Here is a 22,882-nt window from a genome sequence, read left to right as displayed (position 1 = left end):
GGCGATATGCAAATCAGCTCTGACCCTGTTGCCCCATGGGAACAGTCCAGTCCGAACCACAAAAGCCATGTCCTTCCCAGAACGGAATCAAGCATCCGAGGACCGGACCAGTTTCGAGGTAACACCTCTCATCAGCTTGGCTAGCTTGACTCCAGTGGTGTGGAGTGCCTGGGACCCACGTCTAAGCATCCTCAGCGCACTTATGGCGGCAATTGCAAACAAAACAAGTGATGGACAGAATGTGGATCAATGTCACACATTCACCCCAGTCCAAAGATCTGGGCCCAAATCCATCGTTTTTTTGCACTCCACACCACCCTGGGTTAGACAATGGCGATATGCAAATCAGCTCTGACCCTGTTGCCCCATGGGAACAGTCCAGTCCGAACTACCAAAGATTCTACAAGTCTGGGCTTTTCAGGAACTTTTTGTTCTTTTTCTAATAGCACTCCCGGAGAGTGCATGAGTTTCCCACATTCTTTGTCCCCTCCCCCACTTCTCCCAGCAAACATCAATTCAAAACATTATAAAGGTTCTACTTTCAAAATATTTTTTCTTCTAACCGCTCTCGGTGCATTTACAGTTTTATACAGATTTACCCTTCCACTTGCCCTCTTATGCACTACCAAGGTGAAACCATTTAATCTGTGACCTCTCCTAGACTTTTATGTGCACATTTAAGTTTTTATTGTTACACTATCCTAATTTTAGAAACGCAAAGCCCGCTTTTCTTAAGTATTCCATTAGAGTGCATGAAGTTTTATCGTTCAATGTGTCTGCCTGCTTTTCACTCCACATTTCTTTTCATAACATTTTAAAATTTAGATTTTCCACAACTCTTGCGCGCACTCCCACTTTTATACAGCTTTTGCCCTTCAAGCCTCTCTCCCTTGTGCTTTAACTCCGTATTGAGTTCTTTCTTGTTCATTTGATGCCACCCCCTTTCCACGTTGCCCTGACTGTTTGCTTTCTGCCCTGAACCCTCTGTTTTGCTTCCCTCACCCCAACCTCTCACCCCCAACCTCTAGGTTGCTTCCAACTGCCCCGAGAGCTACAACTAAGTCTCACCAAACGTGTATAGTGAACAAAGAATATTTTTAGGCTTCAGCTACTTTTGAAGTAGCCATAATCACATCAGCAATGCCAATATGCCATAGACCTAAAAGGCTGAGTGATCGGCTTAGCCAATGCTTCCTGGTACTCACATGCAAACGCATGCATCAAAACACCTGCATCTAGGCGCAGGCATATGCATGGCTTGTAGCCTTGCAATGGGTTTTATGTTAAAGAAAACACATTCCTAGATTGTTATGTTATGTTATGTTATGTTATGTTATGTTATGTTATGTTATGTTATGTTATGTTATGTTATGTTATGTTATGTTATGGTATGTTATGTTATGTTATGTTATGTTACTGGGATTTTTAGCGCGCTCTGTTACCCTGAAGTGTCCTGGCGCTTTGTGCTACCAACCAATAGAACATCTGTGACTGTTAGCTGAGATGACCATTTAAGAAAATAGCCATGTTTTTAATCCTTTCCTGAAAGGGAGAAGCTCTGTTGAGTTTCTAAGAAGGAAAGGCAGGCTATTCCAGGCCTTGGTGGCGCAGTGACGAAAGCTCCTGCCACCCCAGCTAGTCTTGTTACAGCGGGGAGGATCACTTCTTTGACTTGCGTTGAGCGCAGAACTCTTCTGGTAACATACCATTGTATTGAGTGTTTCAGGAAGTCGGGACCAGTGCAATTAAAAACTTTAAGGACTATACACAAGGCCTTAAACTGAATCCGTAATTTGACAGGGAGCCAATGGAGAGTTCTGAGTCCTGACCTCACCAAGACAAACCTGGGTGTGTCTGTAAGCATCATGGCTGCCGCATTCTGCACGATCTGGAGTCTGACCAAATGTCTCTTCTGGATGTTAATGTAGAGACTATTGCAGTAATCCAGCCGTGACCGAATGAGCGCTGTGACTGCTGTCTTCAGTCTGTCTCCCGGGAGGAGAAATTTGATTTTCCTCAGGATTCTAAGAATAAAGAAGCAGGATGAAACGACCCGGCTAATTTGATCACCAAAGGAAAGTTTTGAATCATGGATCCCTCCCAGATTTTTTTGCCTTTTCCACCGGGATTGAAGGCATGCCCATTGCATTTGGCCACCAATCAGGTGTCAAGAGGTTGGCGGTGTTCCCGAATACAATCACCTCGGTCTTTCCTGTATTAAGTTTAAGACAGTATGATGCCATCCAGGCTGAAGTCACCTGCATACATTTATGACATTTAGAACCAGTCTCAGCCTCTGATCCTTTATGAATAGACAGCACAGTTTGCATGTCGTCGGCCTAAGAGGTTAGCTGGAATCCAAAAGATCTAATCAAAACTGCCAACGGAGCAACATATACAATAAACAATGTGGGACTGAGCGAGGACCCTTGCAGCACTCCGCAAGGGAGAGAGAAGGCTTAGACCTATCTCTACCAAGGTCCACAGTTTGTATTCTACTGGTCAGGAAAGATTTTAGGAGATCCCAGGCATTTCCTTGGACTTCGACCACTGATAAACGGTCCATCAGAACTTCATGATGGACCGTATCAAATGCTGCCGAGAGGTCCAGCATGATGAGTAGGGCAGCACTACCCTGATCTAGGGCCTCTCTGATCTCATCTGTAGATTTAATTAATGCCACATCAGTACTATTTTCCGCACGAAAACCAAACTGTGTGGTGTCTAACAAAGAGTTGTTCTGAAGGAACAAGCTAAGATGGCCATTCATGGCCTTCTCAATCATCTTTCTTGGGAAAGGAAGACGAGAGATGGGTCTATAATTACTCGGATCCTTTGGGTCCAGATTAGGCTTTTGAGCAGAGGAAGAATAGATGCTGTTTTCCAGGGGCCCAGGAAATAACCAGTATTAAAAATGGAGCCAAACAATGGGGTGAGAGCCTCACCAATAATTTCAGGAACCAGTTTCAGTACCGTGACTGGACTATGGTCCAGGGGGGAGCTTGATCGAATCTCTAGCAAAAGTTTGGTACCTCCATGTCAATCCAAAGATGTAAAATGGTCTAGCCTGGGGGTGGGCCTGTTGGACTCAGAGAACCCTGTTAAAGCTACCACATTGATGATAGTGGGCATAAGGGTGAAGAAGGAAAAAAATGTTTTCGACCTTTTGTAGAAAGAAGGCAGCCAGGGTCTCACATAGTTCAGAGTTTCTTTTGTCTTGGGGCTAGAAGAGGTAGTAAGTGCAGATATTGTTTTACACAGAACTTTGGATAAAGATCCAGCGATTCTGATTTGTTCCCCAAAGTATGTCTTTTTAGTTTCGGCAAGCAATTTTTTGTAGTTAGAAAGGCTTACTTTACAGACCTCCTGGTCAGTGTTATTATATTCTCTCCTCCAAGCTCTCTCTAGCTTTATACAGTCTAATGTATGTGTTTTTAAACTGTCAGTATACCACGGGGCAGAGGGCAATGTTCGCTTGAGAATATTCAGTTTGTCCGGCACTAATTTCCTACAGGCGGAATCCACTCAGTCTGTGTAGGAGGCCGTAGCTTCTTCTACATTAGAAGATAGTGCAGGTAATTAGACTTTTAAAAGATTTCCTAGTGCAAGAGTGTCAATATTTTTCCAGGCTCTAGTAATTGTGACTGCCTCAACAGGAGGTTTTTGATGATAGTGCAAAACTTGTTTAAATTCAAATAGAATGGCTGCATGATCAGTCCAGGTAAGTGGTACCGTATTAGTATAACTAAGATTGGGGTTGTTGAAAGAGATACTGTCCAATGTATGTCCCGCAGAATGAGTGGGATCTGACACAAGCTGCTTGAGGTCGCCTCCATTAAAAATTTGCTGCAGTTTTACATTGTCGGTATCATTCAGATCTTCAAGATAAAAGTTAAAATCTCCCATGACCGTGAAGAACTTGTTACACAGTCCTTCCTCTAAAAGTGTTCCAATAGAGTCTAAAAACGCACTCCTAGGCCCTGGAGGTCGATAAAGGAGGATAGCGTTAAGTGTCTCATGAGCCGATGTTTGAATATTAATTGATAGTGCCTCACATGCCTGATTAGAGGCTTTGACAAAAGAGGGTTTCAAAGAGTCATGATAAATGACTGCCAGCCCACCGCCTCTCTTAACTGGTCTATCCAGAGTATAGCAAAAAAAGCCGGGTGGAGTAGCTTTGACAAGATCAGGCCCGAGGCTTCATCAGACCAGGATTCTGTTATAAAAGCTAATTTGGTGTTGTGGTAATCCATAAAAATGGCACATTCCACACTGTGCTTGATTAAGGACCTGGCATTGAGAAGAAGACATTTGAGTGGCACTTGAGTTGTTTTGTTAATCCTATCGCAGGATGTATTACTCTGCGTATTGTTGAGATTCTCAATAATACAAGGCATGGCAAGAAAGCATGTGGGACAGCGCGCAGGCTGTGCCTCCATGGTCAATTTGGGAGTGATCCTTGGGCAGCAGGCCTTGCCCCCCTCAGGATCCCAACCCATAAGCTGTTCCCTGGAATAGGATCGAGAGTCTGATGTAAAAAGACCAGTGGGATAGGGCCTAAGCCTGGACCAAGCGCGGACGGGTGCAAACGGGCTTGCCTTTGGCGCGCCCGCTGCGCGCGGTCGCATCAGAATGAGGATTTATAACCCCAGGTAAGAGAAAGCTAGAGTGCTAACCGCCAAGATGGCAATGTCCTGCCCGTGATTCCCCCAATCAAGCAGCAAACAGCGTGCAATCAGCGCGTGGCGCCAAGAACAAATTGCCCAGTGCGCTTTATGTGCAAAATAACAAGAAAGTCAGGTAACACTTTATAAGTTTAAAATATTAAAAACAAATGTTACAAGCAAGTTTTAAAAATTGTATAAATCACCAGCCTGGCGAGCATTACAACACAGCTTCGACACAGGAGGTAGCGTTGCCCGGTCGTGTCAGCCTGAGGATTTATAGCTCTAGGTAACAGAAAGCTAGAATGTTAACCGCCAAGATGGCAGTGTCCTGCCCGTGATTCCCCCAATCAAGCAGCAAACAGCGTGCAATCAGCGCGTGGCACCAAAAACAAAGTGCCCAGTGCGTTTTATGTGCAAAATAGCAAGAAAGTGAGGTAACACTTTATAAGTTTAAAATATTAAAAACAAAAGTTACAAGCAAGTTTTAAAAATTGTATAAATCACCAGCCTGGCGAGCATTACAACACAGCTTCGACACAGGAGATAGCCTGGAATGGAAGCATGTTTTTCAATGCATTCATGTGTACACAATATGATAGATTTTTTATTTTATTTATAAAGTTTTATATAGCGCAAACTTGACCCAAGATGCTTGCATTGTAACACATGCATACTAGGCCATCATCTTGCATGAATCATGTCGTAGCTACATGTATGGGTTGTTAAGCATGCGTGGAAAACTATGGTAGCCATCTTTTATTTACCCTTCTAAAATGGCCGAGGACCATGTTTTGATGGTAAATTAAAATCTAAAAAAAAGTGAATACACAAACATGCACCAGTGCAAAGAAAGGAAACCAGCGGCCCTGTAGCACTTTGCAACATCTGGGACAGCATAAAAAATAAATAAACACATATTTACATCGGAAAGCAGGAATGGGGGCGGAACAAAGCACTGAGGAGCATCACTGAAAAAGACAGAGGACAAGTGGAGAGAAGAATCACATGCACACCTATGGAGTGCTCACTGCAACATTTTAATAAATCGCCTTATGTCAGCAGAGGAAGACTACAATTAATTCAGTCAGCATTGAGACTGAAACATGAGACAGGTCAAATTGACTAAATTATAACTGGCGTACTTCAGTGTTTTTTTGGGTATTTTAACGTTAATTTGTATAATTTCAACCTAACTATAACGCCACTTTTACCTTTGCTTTTTCAGTGAATATTACACAAATAGTGTAATAAAACCTAGGTAGATAGATAGATAGATAGATAGATAGATAGATAGATAGATAGATAGATAGATAGATAGATAGATAGATAGATAGATAGATAGATAGATAGATAGATAGATAGATAGCCCAGTGGCGGTCATCACTGGGTATTTATAGTTAGGTCTGTGCTTCCATTGGAAATGCCTTCTTTGGTTTGCCAATAACTTTCATCTGTTTAACGAATCTTCACAGAACTTACTAAAAAAGTGCTATTATTTGGCCAATTTTTAATTTTTTTTAATGTAAAGTAAGCTAGAATTACAAATCCTAACTATAAAGCTACTTCAAACTTTGCTTTTTCATGGAATATATAGGCAGACAGACAGATAGATGAGTATGGTAATAAAACTAAAGCATGAAAAAATTGAAATAAAAATAAAGATGTGTATGTCCGATTAATCCGAATATTGTTAGCAAAAATAGAACTATTGTGTCTTAAACATCTTTTTCATAACTATCACTCATTCTGGGGCAGATTTTCTATATGTAACTTCAATAGTACAATGACATTTATGACACAATATTTCTGTTAAGCGATATTTTGGTCCTCAAATCTACCGAAGCAGAAGTGGAAGACGCTCCTTCTCCTTCGACAACAACTGCAACCCATGGAGCGATGCCTGGTGGCTGCCAGACTTGAGGCCCGCCCCAAACCCATTGACTACCCCAGAGAACTTAGAATCCTCATAGATAACAAGTTCACCTTGAAATTACAGATCAAAGCCATCTCCTCCTCCTGCTTCCTCACTCTGCGCATGCTACGTAAAATCTTCAAGTGACTTCAGCTGCATACCAGACGCACCGTGACACAGGCTCTCATCACAAGAGGACTGGACTATGGCAATTCTATCTATATAGGAAACGCCGCACACCTCCTACAGAGTCTCCAAACTTTACATAACGCTGCAGCCAGACCCGTCCTTGACATCCTCCCGACTAACCCACATCACACCCAACCGTAGTACGATCCGTAGTAAAAAAATACGTTGAATCGTTGCGAACCGTACGAAAAGCAAGGGAAAATCCGTACGATACAGACCCTGAAAGTGAACCGTATGAATCGTAAACATGCCATACGACCCGACAAGTACGATCCGGACTGGGGAATGAGTAACCAATTCGTACAGTAAACGTCACGTATGAGCAATTCGTAAGTAGAGACACAAAATCACATAGGGTACGGTTCGTACACCCCATGATCGTAGGGGTACGGTTCGTACACCTACGATCATGGGGTGTACGAGCCATACCCCTACGATCCTGGGGTGTACGAACCGTCCCTCTACGACAGGGCCAGACTGGCTACTGGGCAGTTATGTGTGCTGCCGAGCAGGGAGGTCATTTCGTTGATGGGGACCTGTGTGTGCAAAACGAAATTCGTTTTGCTTTTTTTATTTCACAGCGCACGCAGGTCCCCATCAACGAAATGAGCTCACACCATGGAGAAATCCTCCCCCTGCTCGACAGCACACACAACTGCCCGGTAGCCAGTCCGGCCCTGCTCTGCGATCATGGGGTGTACGAACCGTACCCCATGATTGTAGGTGTACGAACCGTACCCCTAAGATCATGGGGTGTACGAACCGTACCAGAAGTCCGTTTTGCACACATTTTGAGTCGAATTCTGCTTTTCCGGACGTTTTGAGCTCTCGTAAAAAAAGAGTCGTACGGAGTGTTGACTGGACGAATCGTACTTGCTGGGTCAAAAAATGATGCTTCGATCTTTACGGTCTGCGCGTTCAGAATGCAATTCGTACGGATTATTGAGTCGTACGGGCTTTGGTATGATTCGGACGGAGAACTGCTTTGGGTACGCATCGTACTACATCGTACGTACGGGGACGTTCGAGGATACAATTCGTACGGGAAAAATGCTCCGCACGGCTATTCGTACGGGATTTTACCGAATCGGAATCGGCCCCTCAATATTCATATTCCGAGACCAACCTAAACTTTTGGTATCTTGACCACTGATTTAACTGCAAGGTTTGTATCTGATGTACAGATTTTTGGCATGTCCTCAATAGGGATCCTCTTGTTGATCAAGGAGTGAAGTACCCCAACCTCTAAGCTTACAAAATAAAGTTGCGATGAAGTCAGGGTACTAAAGTCCTACTTATTTTGACCGACTGGAACCATACGGAGTCTTTGTCCTCAACTCAGTGAATGGAAGGCTGAGCTATATTAGCCTCTTCATGGGTCAACACATAGGCCGGCTGCAATCTTTGCAGTTCCCTGAGGCCAGACTTGCAGCCACACCATTTTCTCCTGACCAGGACAGGAGACCATCTTCAAAGTGGTGGAATGGGTTCAAGTCTATTCACAAAGAATGATATACCTCTCTAGGTAGCTTGCTAGTTTTCAATATGACCCCAGTGCCTATTTAAACTTACAGTTTCTCACCCAAACCAGGCTCAAGATGGGACCGATGAACATCCGGAGATTTTTGGTGAGAGGTCTGGGTCTCCCAAATTTCCACCTCTTTCCCTGTTAACAGAAGAAAGCTACCTGGACTCCCAAAACAGTTTTCAAAACTGCCATAGCACTTTATAACCTTACAGCACTTAGTCCTGTAGTAATACCAGGAGGTGCAGTAACGTTACCACACTTTGGATGAGCAATATTGCCATAGAGTTTAGTGTCCAAGCTCAGAAAAATGCAGGAAAACATGAACTAAAGTAGTTTTCAATATTCATTTATACTACAACACATTTTTCCCCATGTAATCGGTTACCACGAGTGCCAGGCACCATCAGACTGTAGATGAAATGGTACAGAAAAAAAAACCTGAAAAACAAGGCAACAGGCTTTCTCCAAGATCTGGTGCAACATCACTGCAACGATGAGGGCCACCCATACTGTTCTTCTGTTTAGAAAAGAGATGAAAAAACATCTCTTTAAAGAACACTACAATGTGAAAGAGTAAAGAGTCCACTCCTCCCTCAATCCAGCATTCCTGCCTAGAATCACTATGACTGTACCTCTGCCTTCGACCCTGTACAGTGCTCCTGCATCTTTTGGCTAGGTTCACGCTTTGAAAATACCACATGTGGTGGTGCCAAAATGCCAAACAATTTTGGTAATAGTACAAACGTTCTGTAATTTAATTACCCTTGCTACAGAGGGAGTCCTAGAAGCTAACGAGCCAGTCGGCAGTGGGTAATGTACATTACATATGTTTTATGTTCACTCATTGATGGTGTAACACATTACCATATTCCAAAACTTTCCTGATCTCTAATTTTCATACCATGTGGCATGATACTAGTAGAGCCGGTTTATAAAAAAAATATGTTTACAGTGTTTTCTAAAACTATTCCCCGTTTTTGTACAAATAACAATTTATTTTTTCTTTGACCTCCACTTGATCTATGCTTTTACAGGAGTTTTGAGTATTATTTATTGCCAGAAGGGACTGCAAGTCACTTTAGACCCGAACTCTACCTTAAAGCAGTTTACCATTGATAAAGAGGTGGAAGATGAACCCTCTATGGGCCATCCGGTGAATGATTTCACAAAAGGCCTCAAACCAGACTTCATAAAAACAACGGAAGATTCTAAAAAGTCTATTTCTGGTGATTGTGAACGATGAAGGAGCGAGTAAAGTAAAGACAACTGTTTTGTCCTCTAACCTGGAAAGCTCTTTTTTTGTGTGCCACAGTACTCAGTTTGTGTTAGCAAGCCAAGCAGAATTTGTATCCGGCTGGGTCAATAAATAATAGAAGCAATCCAGTCTAACACAGTTTGAAAATGAATGGAAGCGAGACCACACTTACGATAAAAAATTAATAAAGGAGCAAAGTCAATACAGTAATATAGACTGACTGGAGAACAGGATGCAGGCAAGGTTATATAAGTCTCATAACTTGACTTCAGCCCTCGATCACAAGTGGGCTTTAAGATTCCGGTATCCGCGCAAACTGTTTGTGCAGAGATCAGAATGAAAGGTCGTTTACCACACCCACAATCGGTAATTATCTGGTACAATAAACTCCGCACCTCTGCATTTATCACCAGGCCAATTTCAGTAGGTCAAACCTGAGAGAAAATGTTCGGTAATAAGCATGGGCGGAAAATCCGTTCCGCTCGCGGATTTTGCGGATTTTCGGGAAATTCGCAATCCGCGAGATTTGCGAATCTCCCGCAAAATCCGCAAATCCGCGAGCAGCGGATTTTGCTCGCACTGCTCGCACTGTTCGCGTGAGTTCGCGCCCCGCGAATAAGTGCAAAATTGCAGAAATACGATCTTAGCAAAACTGAAAGTAACTACTTACCAGGTTCAAAAGTTCAGGCTCATCATTAGTAGCCATTTCCTGTAGTGCTTCCTGAGGGGCCCCTCCAGAGTTCAGTTGCCAGTTGAAACTATTATGTGACCCTGCTCTGAACCTCAGAATAGTTACACATATGCCACAAAGGTCCTGAATTACAGCTAAGGGAGACAAGCAGGAGCCAGGCTGGAAGTTAAAATCCATTAATCAGCCCCCAATTCATTATTGTCAGTTGGGGCAGGGCAGGTGTTGTAACTAATTTTGCAACAATGAAAGCACTTAGCAAGTGCAAAAGATCACTAATCAGGGCGCACTAAGGAAGCAGGTGCCAGCTAAAAAAATATTCTGTGACACATTAATCAGCCCCAAATTAATTCAGGTCACTTGAGGCAGGGAAGGTGTGCTTTGCTTTGCCGAAAATAATGTACACTGGACAACCAGAGGGTGTGGTGATGAAACTGAGGGTGGCATGGGTGGGCCAGAGGGTGGCATGAGTAGTCAGAGAGTGGCAGTGGTGACAGAGAGTGGCAGTGATGAAGAAGAGTGTTCCAAACAGGCTGGACACGTAGAAACAACAAGTTCGCAAAACTTGCGACCCGACAGGTAAGTTCGCAAATTGCGAAATTGTAAAAACCCTCGCGAACTGGCAGAAACACGGGCGAACAAAAAAAAAAAAAATCCGCAAATTCGCGGGAATTCGCGGATTTTGCGGATTGCGAATCCGCAAATCCGCAAAATTTGCGAACGCGAGATCCGCAAAATTCGCCCATGCTTATTCGGTAACCACCAGGACATGCGGAAAGCAGTTTGGAATCTAGAATATATTTACCAGACCCAGCCTCTTTCGAAATTTGGATGTACTAGGGAATCAGGAATAACTCACCACCCATTTCTGCGTGGTTTCACGTGGAGATTTAGGGCCTTATGAAGAAGTACCCATTTTTAGGTCTTGGCTGGAGATAGCAGTACGCATGCGCTGCTCTCGGCATCCGAGAGCTTATTGGAATCAATACGGATTTCGAAGCTCTCGGTGGCAGAGTTGAAGCCCAGCCCATCTTTTTAATTGGCTAGTGTAAGCTTCCATGCAAAACGCTGGCTTTCGATTGTAAAGGAGGCTTCTTAGTCCCTCCTTGTTGCCGCCTTGTCTCCTTTCGGCCACGCCCACCAGGATTGGATCTTTTACCGGTGGCGTGACTCTCTCCACTTCATTACTCCCAATGCACTTTTTTCTTCGCATTCGACTTTCAGCTTTAGCAAAGTCAGCTGCGTGTTGATTTTTGCATCACGCTTTCACTTAAAGTGAAAGTGCAATGCAAAAATAAACACGCGGATGCCTTTGGGATACCGCTCTTGTTTTCATATCCTCTACCCTTTGCAGGAAAAGACACCTATTGAGAATGAGAACCCATGCATTCACGTCAGTTATCAAAGTAAGCCGAATGCTTCCAACGCACACATGGGTACCCTCTAATAATAGATTACACCGGGGCCTTCCGGGAGCTTTGGTTTCACTTCGGAAGACGTAGGAGGAGGCCTGGGAGCGGCGACAGAACCTGGAGTGGCGCAGCTCAGCGCTGAAAGGTAAAGTGCCCCCACGCTACAGAGGCGAAGACACCCAGTCTCCCACGCAAACGTTGAAGTGCCTCCTCTGTGAGAGGTCTGTGACTCTGGTTGGCGCCCCCTTCAGACAGTTAATGGGATTGAGAAGGGTCCTGGAGGGATCAGGGGAGAGAGGCAGATTCTCCTGTTAATTTGGGGAGGGGTTGCAAGCGGAACAAGGTCAGTTCAGCTCCCCGCTCACCCATAGACAATCGGCGCAGTCTGCATTGCGCAAACGCTACCCGCCCTGGCCGTCCTCCCAGCAGGCCAGTGTCACCCCTCTTGGCCATCCGCAATGGTCTGTGTGGAAGGGATCCAGTCTACGGCTATGACAGTGACGGGGAGTCATTGTGCCTGTGTATTCCTTTGACGTGAGGGGCAGTCAAGTGTTGTTTAAAGAAAGGGTCTAGACTCTACCACCCCTTTACAGCTGTGCAATCCCAGTCAGTGACAGTTCTCCTCGTGGGGTGCTGACCGCTCCCCCTAAACCCTCATGGAAAGGTCTGGCCTGATACGCAGCCTGTGCAGTGCCGGCCGCATCCTCCGCGGTAGGGCGGGCCCCGAGTCGCTGGCTGCCGGGATGGGCCACCGGGGCGTCCTGTATCCAGCCCTTCTAGGAAGGACTAAGGCCCATACATCCACCGCCATTTTGTAAAGAAGAGGCGGAGCCGGGAGGGGTCACTGGACAGAGAGTTGCCTCATTTCCACATTGTGGCTGTCAGTGACTGCTGGGCCTTGCGTTTTATAAACAGCCTTGTGGGTGGTTTGCTTAATGTATCTTCAATGACCTACAAAAGCCTGGGTGTTCCAAGTAGTTTACTGCATGTGGAGACTAGTGTTTTTTGTAGGAACGTTTGTACTGTTTATGGTGATAGTGTTATTGTCTATTAGATTATGCTTTACATTCGGGCCTCTGCATGGGCACAGACACAGTAGGAGGATGTGCTGCTCTCGCACTGCCCGAGGGCTTAGCTCACTCTCCGCTGCCAAGAGCCGGGACATGTGCCCATCCCAGGGCTGTGCGCTGCTCTTCCTGGTGCTTCTCTCTGGGAGCGCCCACCAGGGGGAAGCCGCCATGGGCCGGGCGGAGAAGCAGAGGCTCAAGTAAGGGTGCTTATGAAGGGGTTTGGCTGCGAGACCCAGAGACCTCATGTGACAGTGCCTCTACGCCATTTGACAATCGGATCTTTGAATCCATTGACATCATACTTGTGTCTTGTCTTGAGAACAACAACTGCACCTACCGAAATGTTGCCACCTTGTATGAGCCTATACAGTCTCTGATGTCTTATTTTTATCTGTGGACTTACTGCCCTCATCTTCCTTTAGCTTTGGTAGAATGACTGACCATATCCCCTGCTCCTGTACAATGACTGACAGCATCTTCATTCAGTCCACATAAATACACTTGGCATTCTTTGGATTTCTGACCGTGCTTTTAGAACTGCAGGAAGCTCCTGTGACATACCGGTACTTCCAGAACGGGTGACAGTGCTTAAGGGGCACTGACATAACAAGCATTAAAAATGCAATAGGTCTCACCTTTCATTAAGTTAAAGCCATTTGCTTTGCTATACAATACCATTAGCAAAGCAAATGGCTTTAACTTAATCAAAGGCAAGACCTATTGCATTTTCAATGCTTGTTTTGCCTGGTAACTCCACCCCATGCTGTTACCAATATCAGAGGCATCAGTAATCCTTGGGGGTACAGAGTTACCAGAGGTTTACAAGTGGGGACCTGAGGGTCCCCTTTGAAATTAGGAATTGCCGGAGGAACATTAATTCCAGATTTGATTTCACTTGTAATTCCTTATTTTCCCTAGAGTGTGCCACAGAGATCTCACCTGCTGCCAGCAGACAAACTCTAAACGGATCCACAATGGTCCAGTGGATCTCGTAACTCCAATAGGACAAATAACTATTGCTACCAGCCCCTGGGCTGGTAACTTCTGTTAAGAGTCTGATTGGTATAGCCAAAGGACTCATAATGGGGCCCCTAGGCCTCTGGTGAAACACAAGGAATCCAAAGTAAAAGCACAGATTTTATCATTTTGATGGGACTGGTAACTTCTTTTATGATCCATTGAGCTTACAGGGGCACTCGTTATAAGTTCCTTAGTCCTGAAGAGCTGAATTATATTTCCCCTGATGAAGCCCTGCTGTAATGCATAGAAACCAGTCAGCAGTGTGGAATCCACATGCTATGGACACTACATTTGGTTTTAGGACTTGATTTATAGTTGGTGGATTATAGGAAGTCCTCTGCTTTATGGAGGACATGCTAAATGCAGAAAATAATCGATCAGTGCAATTTCCTCTACCATTCCATACCCAATGTGGAAGACACTACACCAGTGTTTTCTCCACCAGAGTTAACCCTTTCTCCAGAAATAGGAGGATTTTCCATAACTCAGATGCACAATCCCTTAGTCTCCACAATTCATGCATGAAGAACAGAGTGGTCCGGCTTATAGGTGGGGTCCAGCTGGCAGTGCAGTGTAACTCACTGCTGAACAAACCTCCATTCTCAACAACCCTTATAGGCCGTTTGCACAGGATCGCGGGGTGTCTCAGTCTACAGTATGATGCACACCATGCACTATAGAATGGGAAACATCCATTACAACCCAGTCATTACAACACACAACTTTTACAATGCAGTCATTAAAATGTAACTGCCTTTAAATCACATGCCATTACAATGCATGTCACTACAACGCATTCCATTACAACGCATACTATTACAACACATGCCATTACAACTAATTATAAGGTAAGTAATGGAGATTTTTTTTAGTTTTAGGGTGGGTATGGATTTTGGGGTACATGGGAGTAGTAATTTTTACCCCTACAGTATCCAACACTTTCCCTACTGTTGCACTCACTGGAGTGGGAATTGTAATTTTTACCCCTACACTATCCAACACTTACCCTACTGTTGCACTCACTGGATTGAGAATAGTAATTGTTATCCCTACACTATCCAACACTTACCCTACTGTTGTCCTAAAAGTATTATTCGTTGTAATGGTATGCATTGTAATGATATGCGTTGTAATGGTAGTTTAAAAAAATGTGTTGTAATGGCATGCGTTGTAAATTCATGCGATGCAATGGTAGTTGCGATGTAAAAACTGCATTGTAAAAGCATGTGTTGTAATTGTTTGCGTTGTAAGTCAAATATTCCTAAAGAATAGCTTATCTGCTAGGCTTCCCTGTTGCCACCTTGGAGAATTGACTTATCTGGACCACAACATTAGCACTGGGTGAGAGCATCAATGCGATACAATGAGGTCTACTTTTAAGAGGTGGTTAAATTGTTTGTAGGTGAATAACTGCTCTGCTCTGCCCAAAAATTATGTATTTCATGAGCAGGTGATATGTGGGTTCTTTAAATAGATTCTGCCAGAGGTATCTTTGTGGACCATACAGAGCTATCCCAGGGACAGGTGCAACCTAATCCTGCAGTATTTCCTTGGAAGAAATGATATAATCTTAGCATGTCCTTAAAAAGTCTTAGAGAATCAAGATAATATTGAGGTCCCAGAATCTGCCATATAGAGGGGTGGTGGGAAATAGGGGCTGGTGGCCTAGACTAGAATATTGAGGGCAGATAGAGGTGTACCTGCTGCTGGTGTATGGAATTTGTAGAGATGAAGAGTGAAGAATTTCACCAAGGAGAGTCGCCCCTAAGGTTCCATGTGTATTCTCCCAACCCAAACATGCTTTCCTGAGGAGGGAGAGATTTTTTATAAAGGCTCACTCAGGACAAAGAAAAACTCCAGTTCCGGAGCTGATGACACTACCAAAGAGAAGTGTGCAAAACCAAATACAAGCGGCAAAAGAGGTTCACGCAAAAAAAGTTAATGGAAGAACAAATAGTGCTCATAGAAAGCCATTGCAGGAAGGTGAGGGTGATAACAAGCTTTAGAAAGGGAATGAGTGAAACGTACTCGGGTTCAAGCGTACAGGCTCCAAAAATCAAATCATTCAAGGCACTGCAGAAGAAGACGGAGTTCAAATGTGGACTTAGCATGCATTTACTACATCTAGGTGCAAACCCCGTCCACATTAAAAGAGTTTCTGGAACAGCTGCAATCTATTATAAACATAGGTTAGCCTTAAAATCGCTTGCTTGACTTGAATCACTCCACTGGGCAGAGGCTTGCATGAAACCCAGCAACCAACACTAAACATCGAATACTGTGAACGCCAAGAGAGAAGATGTCAAGTCTCCAAAAATTGGTGGATGCTGAAGTGAAGAGTCTTGAACATGGGTACTCACAAACTTTCTCTTGGGGGCCGAATTTACAGTGTGGTTTGTGGCCGAGGGCCGCACCAGTGGAGACGGGGTCAGTGGGGGAGGGAGGAGGGGTTAGAGAAAAAAAACTGTGACCATGAGGTTGAACACAGGCCCCTGCAGTGGACGCCTTCGTCCACTGAGCCAACAGACCTGGCATACACACATCTCTCTCTCTCTCTCTCTCTCCCCCTCTGGCTCTCCCTCTCCCTCTCCCTCTCTGTCTCTGTCTCCCTCCCTCTCTGTCTCCCTCCCTTCCTCTGTCTCCCTCCCTCTGCCTCCCTCACTTTCGCTCTCTCCCTCCCTCTCTCTGTCTCCTCTGTCTCCCTCTCTCTCTCCCTCTCTCTGTCTCCCTCTCTGTCTCCCTGTCTGTCTCCCTCTGTCTGTCTCCCTCTCTCTCCCTCCCTCTCTGTCTCCTTCCCTCTCTGGCTCACTCCCTCTCTGGCTCCCTCCTTCCCTCTCTCTATCTCGCTCTCTCGCTCCCTCCTTCCCTCTCTCTCCCTCTGTCTCCCTCTGTCTTCCTCTGTCTCCCCTCTCTCTCTCTCTCTGCCTCTCTTTCTCTCTGTCTCTCTCTCTGTCTCTCTGTCTCCCTCTCTTTCTCTCTGTCTCCCTCCCTCTGTCTGTCTCCCTCCCTCTGTCTCCCTCCCTCCCTCTGTCTCCCTCCCTCTGTCTCCCTCCCTCTGTCTGTCTCCCTCCCTCTGTCTGTCTCCCTAATTCTGTCTGCCTGTCTCCCTAGCTCTGTCTGACTCTCTCCCTCTGTCACCCTCTGTCTCTCTCTCGCTCCCTCCTTCCCTCTCTCTCTGTCTCACTCTGTCTCACTCTCTTTCTCTCTGTCTCCCTCTCTTTCCTTCCCTCTATCTCCCTCCCTCTGTCTGTCTCTCTCCCTCTGTCTCCCTCCCTCACTCTGTCCCCCTCCGTCTGTCTGTCTCCCTCCCTCCCTCTGCCTGTCTGTCTCCCTCTGTCTGTCTCCCTCTGTCTGTCACCCTCTGTCTCCCTCTCTTTCTCTCTCACTGTCTCCCTCTCTTTCTCTCTGTCTCTATCCCTCTCTCTCCTTCCCTCTGTCGCCCTCCCTCTGTCTGTCTCCCTCTGTCTCCCTCCCTCTGTCTGTCTCCCTCTGTCTGTCTCCCTCTGTCTGTCTCCCTCTCTTTCTCTCTCTCTCCCTGTCTCCCTCTCTTTCTCTCTGTCTCCCTCCCTCTCTTTCCCTCCCTCTATCTCCTTCCCTCTGTCTCCCTCCCTCTATCTCTCTCCCTACCTCTATCTCCCTCCCTCTGTCCGTCTCCCGCCCTCTGTCTATCTCCCTCCCTCTGTCTGTCTCCCTCCCTCTGTCTGTCTCCCTCTCTCTGTCTCTCCCTGACTCCCTCCCTCTGCCTCCCTACCTCTGATTCCCTCTCTCTCTGTCTCCCTATGTCTACCTCCCTCTGTCTCCCTCCCTCTGTCTCCGTCTCTCTCTGTCTCCCTCTCTCTCTGTCTCCCTTTGTCTCCCTCTGTCTCCCTCCCTCTGTCTCTCTCTCCCTCACTCCGTCTCCCCCTGACTCCCTCCGTCTCCCTCTCCCTCTGTCTGCTGCCCTCTGTCTCCCTCTCTCTCTCTCCCTCTCTCTCTCCCCCCTCCGTCCCTCTGTCACCCTTTGTCTCCCTTTCTCTCCCTCTCCCTCCCTCTATCTCCCTCTCCGTCTCCCTCTCCGTCTCTCTGTCACTCTGCCTCTATCTGTCTGTTCCTGTCCCTGCCTCTATCTGTCTCTGTCTGTCTCTTCTAGAATCTCGAAGCACCAAATTTTCAGTTGGAAGAGGCGGGTGCCATTTCCCATCCTTTCTCCATGTCCATTTTATGCATGAAAAAAGTGGAAATTCTGCCTTCCTCCGCAAAGGAGTACGGTGCCAGGTCCCGGTGTCGGACCAGCAAGCCTGGAAACATGTGTATATAGCAGAGAGCACAGAACCCTCCTGGCCAGACCCTGCCACCAAGACCAGATCTGCCACCCTTTGCATACCAACTAAGCCTTTCACGGCAGAAACCTTACGTCAAATATAGGTGCAGGAAATCTGAAACTATGTTGGAGATTAATTTACCTACAATTATTCTAAATAGTTGTCATTTACATACACTATGATTATACTGAGATTTTGACTCTTCTCTGGCCGTACTAGACATGCTGGGCACGGCACCACTGTTTTATCCCCTCTCGCTCTCTCTCTATCAAATTTGCTGAAGGAAGTCAACAATTATGCGATTCTGCGTCCACAATAGTTTCCGCATAATCATGGATTTGCTTCATTTGCCACATAATCCAGCATCTGATCATAATTTACAGAAAAAATTCTAGCTTAAACAGTGCAGATGTTTACTAAACCAAAATGAGACACAATTAGTTCCACCCGGAGGCAGATCCTTTGCAATCCTTTACTTTCAGCTGTTGTATCGGGTGTTAAACTAGAATTAAAGAGGTACAACCTTGGTCAAAGATTATAAATATTTGTTAAAATGACAAAATAACACTGCTACAGGTTGTGCCACAGTAAGCCGCATAATTAGCCTTTTCTTGCCCCATAATTTGGTCCTCCACTGCGGCATAATTCAAGTGGCCCTGATTATTGGTTAGACTGGTGTTGTTTATTATTTAAATAATCAAACCCTGTCCATGTAGGTTTAATTCCATTGTGTAATTTCTTATGTTTTTATGGGACAACCGGTGTAAGCACGACTATCCATTGTTTAGTCACATTGAGTGGTCCACGGCCTCTGTTATGGTCAGGTGAGAGTTATTTTATGGTAACAAAAACACTGCAACATGGATAGAGAAAAGAGGTGGGAGTAAAGGCAAGAAATAAAAGAAAGAGACAGTAGTGTAATGAAACCTTAGGGAGCCCCCCTGCAAGGCCCCCTCCACAGCCCAGCCAGTCTTGTCCTCGGTAGCCTACCTTTGCAAAGCTTCACAGAGACCCTTGGGGGGGATTAGACACTCTATGCAAATCCGATTGATTGAGCGATTATTGGGACAAGGAGATTTTGGAGTATTGTATTGTCCACTACTGAGGAAAGCTCCGAATACCTGCGAATTAGGAGCTATTTATTGCACCTGACAAATTCTAAACCGAGGAGTATTGGACTTTATCAGGTACAATAAATACTGAATACACCACTGGAACACTGGTAATCAAGTCCTGTATTTCCCTTTCACTTTCTCCTCTTTCACCTGCTCTCTCTCTCCCCCTATCTCTTTATATCCTCTCTTGCTCTCTCTCGCTCGCTATCTCCTCCTCTGTCTCTCTGTTAGGTGTCTGTTAGCCAGTTGTGTTTGTTCTAGAATCTAGCCTCAATGTCTCTCAATATGTCTCTCTTCTATCTCTTTGGCGTCTGTCTCTTTTCTCTCTCCTGTGCTCACAAGCAGCTACTTAGCTCACTTATTGCTCCGTAAACTTACCTTATTTTCACTCTTTCGCTTTCCCTCTCACTCAGATATCTCTCTTACTGTCTCTGTGGACTCTTCGTAGTGCCCTCTCTCCTCATAATGTCTCTTTCCCTGGTGGTTCATTCGCTCTGTCCTTACTCTCGCGCATGTTTGAAGTGACACAGTCACATGGGTGCCATTTCCCTGTGATTTTCTGTATTGCAGCAATAAATCCAGCGGCAGCTCCTCCGATATGGTGGAGAAGCATTGCACCCCCTGCCAGCAGCCTTAAACACGAAAAATAAAACGATAATAAACCAGGTTTATTAGTATTTGATTTTTTTCCAGCACTGAGTTTTGGCGGCTGGCCCAAGTCATGGACAGGCACTAGAGGAAGTGTTTTTCCCTGGTGTCAGTGCGCATGACTGTTTGGCCGGCCGTCTCAGGCCAGCTAAACTGCCATGTGCACCGAAGCTGTCTCCAAACCGAGCTGCATTGCCGTGTTGATGACAGCAGGCACAGGTTCCCAGTCTAACTGGAGACGCAAATTCATGGTGCTCAGGCCAATCTTGATGTTGCTTTCAGGTTGAAGTGCCACCAGCAGCATGAGAGCAGCGTCAGGATTGTCCAGTGGAGCGTGTGCCTGAGGACGGGAGGGGCTTAGAAAAGTGCAATGCCCCACCACTCTTCCGAGATGCCGGATGCCACTGGATAAATCAAGAATAGTTGCAACTCTGTTTCTTTCGGCAAACTGCCAAGCATATCGGGTAGTAGGATTTTGACAGGCAGCAGGAGGTGTTCCTTATTTTGCCACATGGCACTGCCATTGCATGGGTGCATGAGGGGACCCTCCAGTCCCTTAGGCCTCCCCGCACCCTAAGGGCTGCAGGCCCTGCATTACACGCTGTAGCAAGGCAGAGAGTTTGGGAGCATGTCGTTATAGTGCAAAATGTCTACAACCACAGGTTCTTGTTCTGTGTTGACTCAGGGTTGTGTGTTGCCCCTGCCTGACTCTTTTCAGCTGCTTACCTCTACTAGGGATTCATTATACTATACAAAAGGGTATACCAGCTCAGACGTTCCTCTGCTGTTATGCTGTTTACACTTCAGAATTCTCAAAAGAGCAGCTGTTGCAATAAGTGATGTATAAGGGGCACTTTTAGAGGTTTTAGGTCTAATCAATCCCTTCTGGGACAGAATCGCTAATGAATGTGAAATTAAGTTACCATTAAATATTATATTAAAAATAAAGTATTTGTATGCGTTATCTTTAATAATCAGTTGTCTGCTTTCCTCTTCACATACTTTTTTTTTATTAATACTCCTTCACATCTTTTATTTTCTCCAATTTTGCATGTACTCGCCTTCACCCGCGCCCTTCCTCACTCTGCGGCACCGCCCTGGCAGTGAGGCTAGAGAAGTTGTCTGAGGCGGCCCACGTGAACACCGATGCCATCCGCTCCAGCCAAGGGGAGATTTCAGAATACCGCCGCCAGCTGCAGTCTAAGATGAACGACCTGGAGTCCTTGAGGGGGTCCAAAGAGTCGATGGAGAGGCAACGCATGGATATGGAGGACCAACACAATGCCGATGTGCTGTCCTATCAGGTAACACCTCCACCAAGCAGGCCTGGGCCTCCACTAATCAGTGGTGCTTATTTTTTAGAGTGCACAATGGCCTGGGTAATCTCCTGGCACTTACTTCATTTGACCAATGTCTCTTTCACTAGTCAGATCAGGGAAAGAGTGGGGTAATGTGGGCTTCACCCTTTTTACAATTCAGAATCACAGTAGTAATTTTATCTTAAATATTATAAGTGAAAGGAGAGGAAAGTGAGGAATCGCCCTCCATCAAGCCAGTGATGCTCACAGCAAGTCCCATAACACAAGATGATATTAAAAGAGCAACATATGAGTAAATAGTTTTTCTAAGCACCATTTGCTATTTTATTTCAACATCTTTTAAAATAACCTCAGCCTCCATAACATCTTAGACCAATTCTTGCATTGCGTTCTATGGCCCCTAAAACTAAATTTTTTTATTTTTCCCTAACTGAGAAAGAGTGTAAATATTACTCATGAAAGTAAAGGTTGAAATGTTTTAAGATTTTTTTTTTAATCCGTAAGAAAAGAATTACTATTTAAAAAACGAACAGAAAATTGAAAAAGAAATTCAAAATGTCAATAGGCAATTTAGTACAATTCAAAAAGTTGCTTTGATACGATTTGCGGTTAATTCTTCTAGAAGATGGCCTGGGAATAGCCTTTCTAGATGCCATGGCACCAAGGACTTTGTCAATGTACCAACCCAAGACAGAAAGCCAGTTGGACAGAAACCTCCCAAAACTAAATGGACACTATTGGAATGAGTTTCAGGTAATGCTCATTCCTATTGAATATCACAGGGACAGTTTGTTTAATCCAAACCCTCTTTCTTAATGGAAATGCACACTCAAGAACACTAGAAAACAAAGGATATTTTCAAATATTCATTTTTAAATCAAAAATCTATTCTAGGGCACACAATATGAATAGTGATCTTATAAAAATCAATTATATAGTCATGACCAAATTCACCAATAGAGAGAGCAACACATAGCTCTGTCACATATTGGTGAAGCCATAAGACTATTTTAATTTGAAATCAGTAGCCCCCCCCCCTCATCCCTCTGGCTAACTAAACTACCCCAAACACTAAAGGAAAAGCCTAATCCTGAGTTTTAAAGATGGTCCACACCTGCTAATCTCTGCGGAACAATCAAGTCAATGTTTAATGAAATAGCAACTACTGCAATTTTCATCTGTGTTAAAATAAAGGCAAATAGGCCCACAGAGTGAAGGCTATGTGTGCTCATGTTAGCCTTCAGCAAAGAAAGGTGATGCAATTCTGTATGGCTTCTGTCTAGAATTTCTGGTCTGAAGTCTCCGCTCTCTTTTCACATTATTTTCTTAGTTTATATAACATATCTATTAATTGTTGAATCTTTCAGAATAAACAATTAGCAGAAAAGGCCTTAGGACCATTTCATGTAGTTTTGTTCCGTGAAAATATACTTTTAATTTAAAAAGAATAGTGAGCAGTGTACTTTATCTATCAAAGCAATCACTAGCACTAGAGACTTCTTCCATAAGCAATGACATGAATGCATTCAAGCAGACTTGATTATCACATAGCAATGAATAATAGTGTGAATAAATGTGCATTTTATAATACAAAATTTATATCTAGTAACCAACTTATACAATTCAGAAAAGAGGACTATCTAAAAGCAAAACGTGTGTTTGGTGTGACAGACAAATATTTAAGGTTAATGCATACGGAAGCTCAACACATAACTAACCCCCACATGCATCAAGCATTTTTTGAGTCGCAAACGGTGC

The 22,882-nt window shown here is 44.8% G+C and overlaps 1 protein-coding gene across 1 annotated transcript in view; it reads left to right on the top strand.

The window, feature by feature from the left end:
- NEFH (neurofilament heavy chain) overlaps positions 1-22,882 on the top strand; it is a 146,779-nt gene that overhangs the window by 87,443 nt on the left and 36,454 nt on the right. The window contains exon 2 of the mRNA XM_086943233.1: positions 20,910-21,109. Within this exon, the coding sequence (XP_086799359.1) occupies positions 20,910-21,109 (200 nt within the window). The remainder of the gene's footprint in view (positions 1-20,909; positions 21,110-22,882) is intronic.

This window comes from Lissotriton vulgaris, chromosome 11 (assembly GCF_964263255.1).
Source record: "Lissotriton vulgaris chromosome 11, aLisVul1.2, whole genome shotgun sequence".
In the NCBI taxonomy this organism is placed as follows: Eukaryota; Metazoa; Chordata; class Amphibia; order Caudata; family Salamandridae; genus Lissotriton; species Lissotriton vulgaris.
The sequence above is the reverse complement of the archived record's forward strand: the minus strand, read 5'-3'. Positions and strand labels throughout refer to the sequence as shown.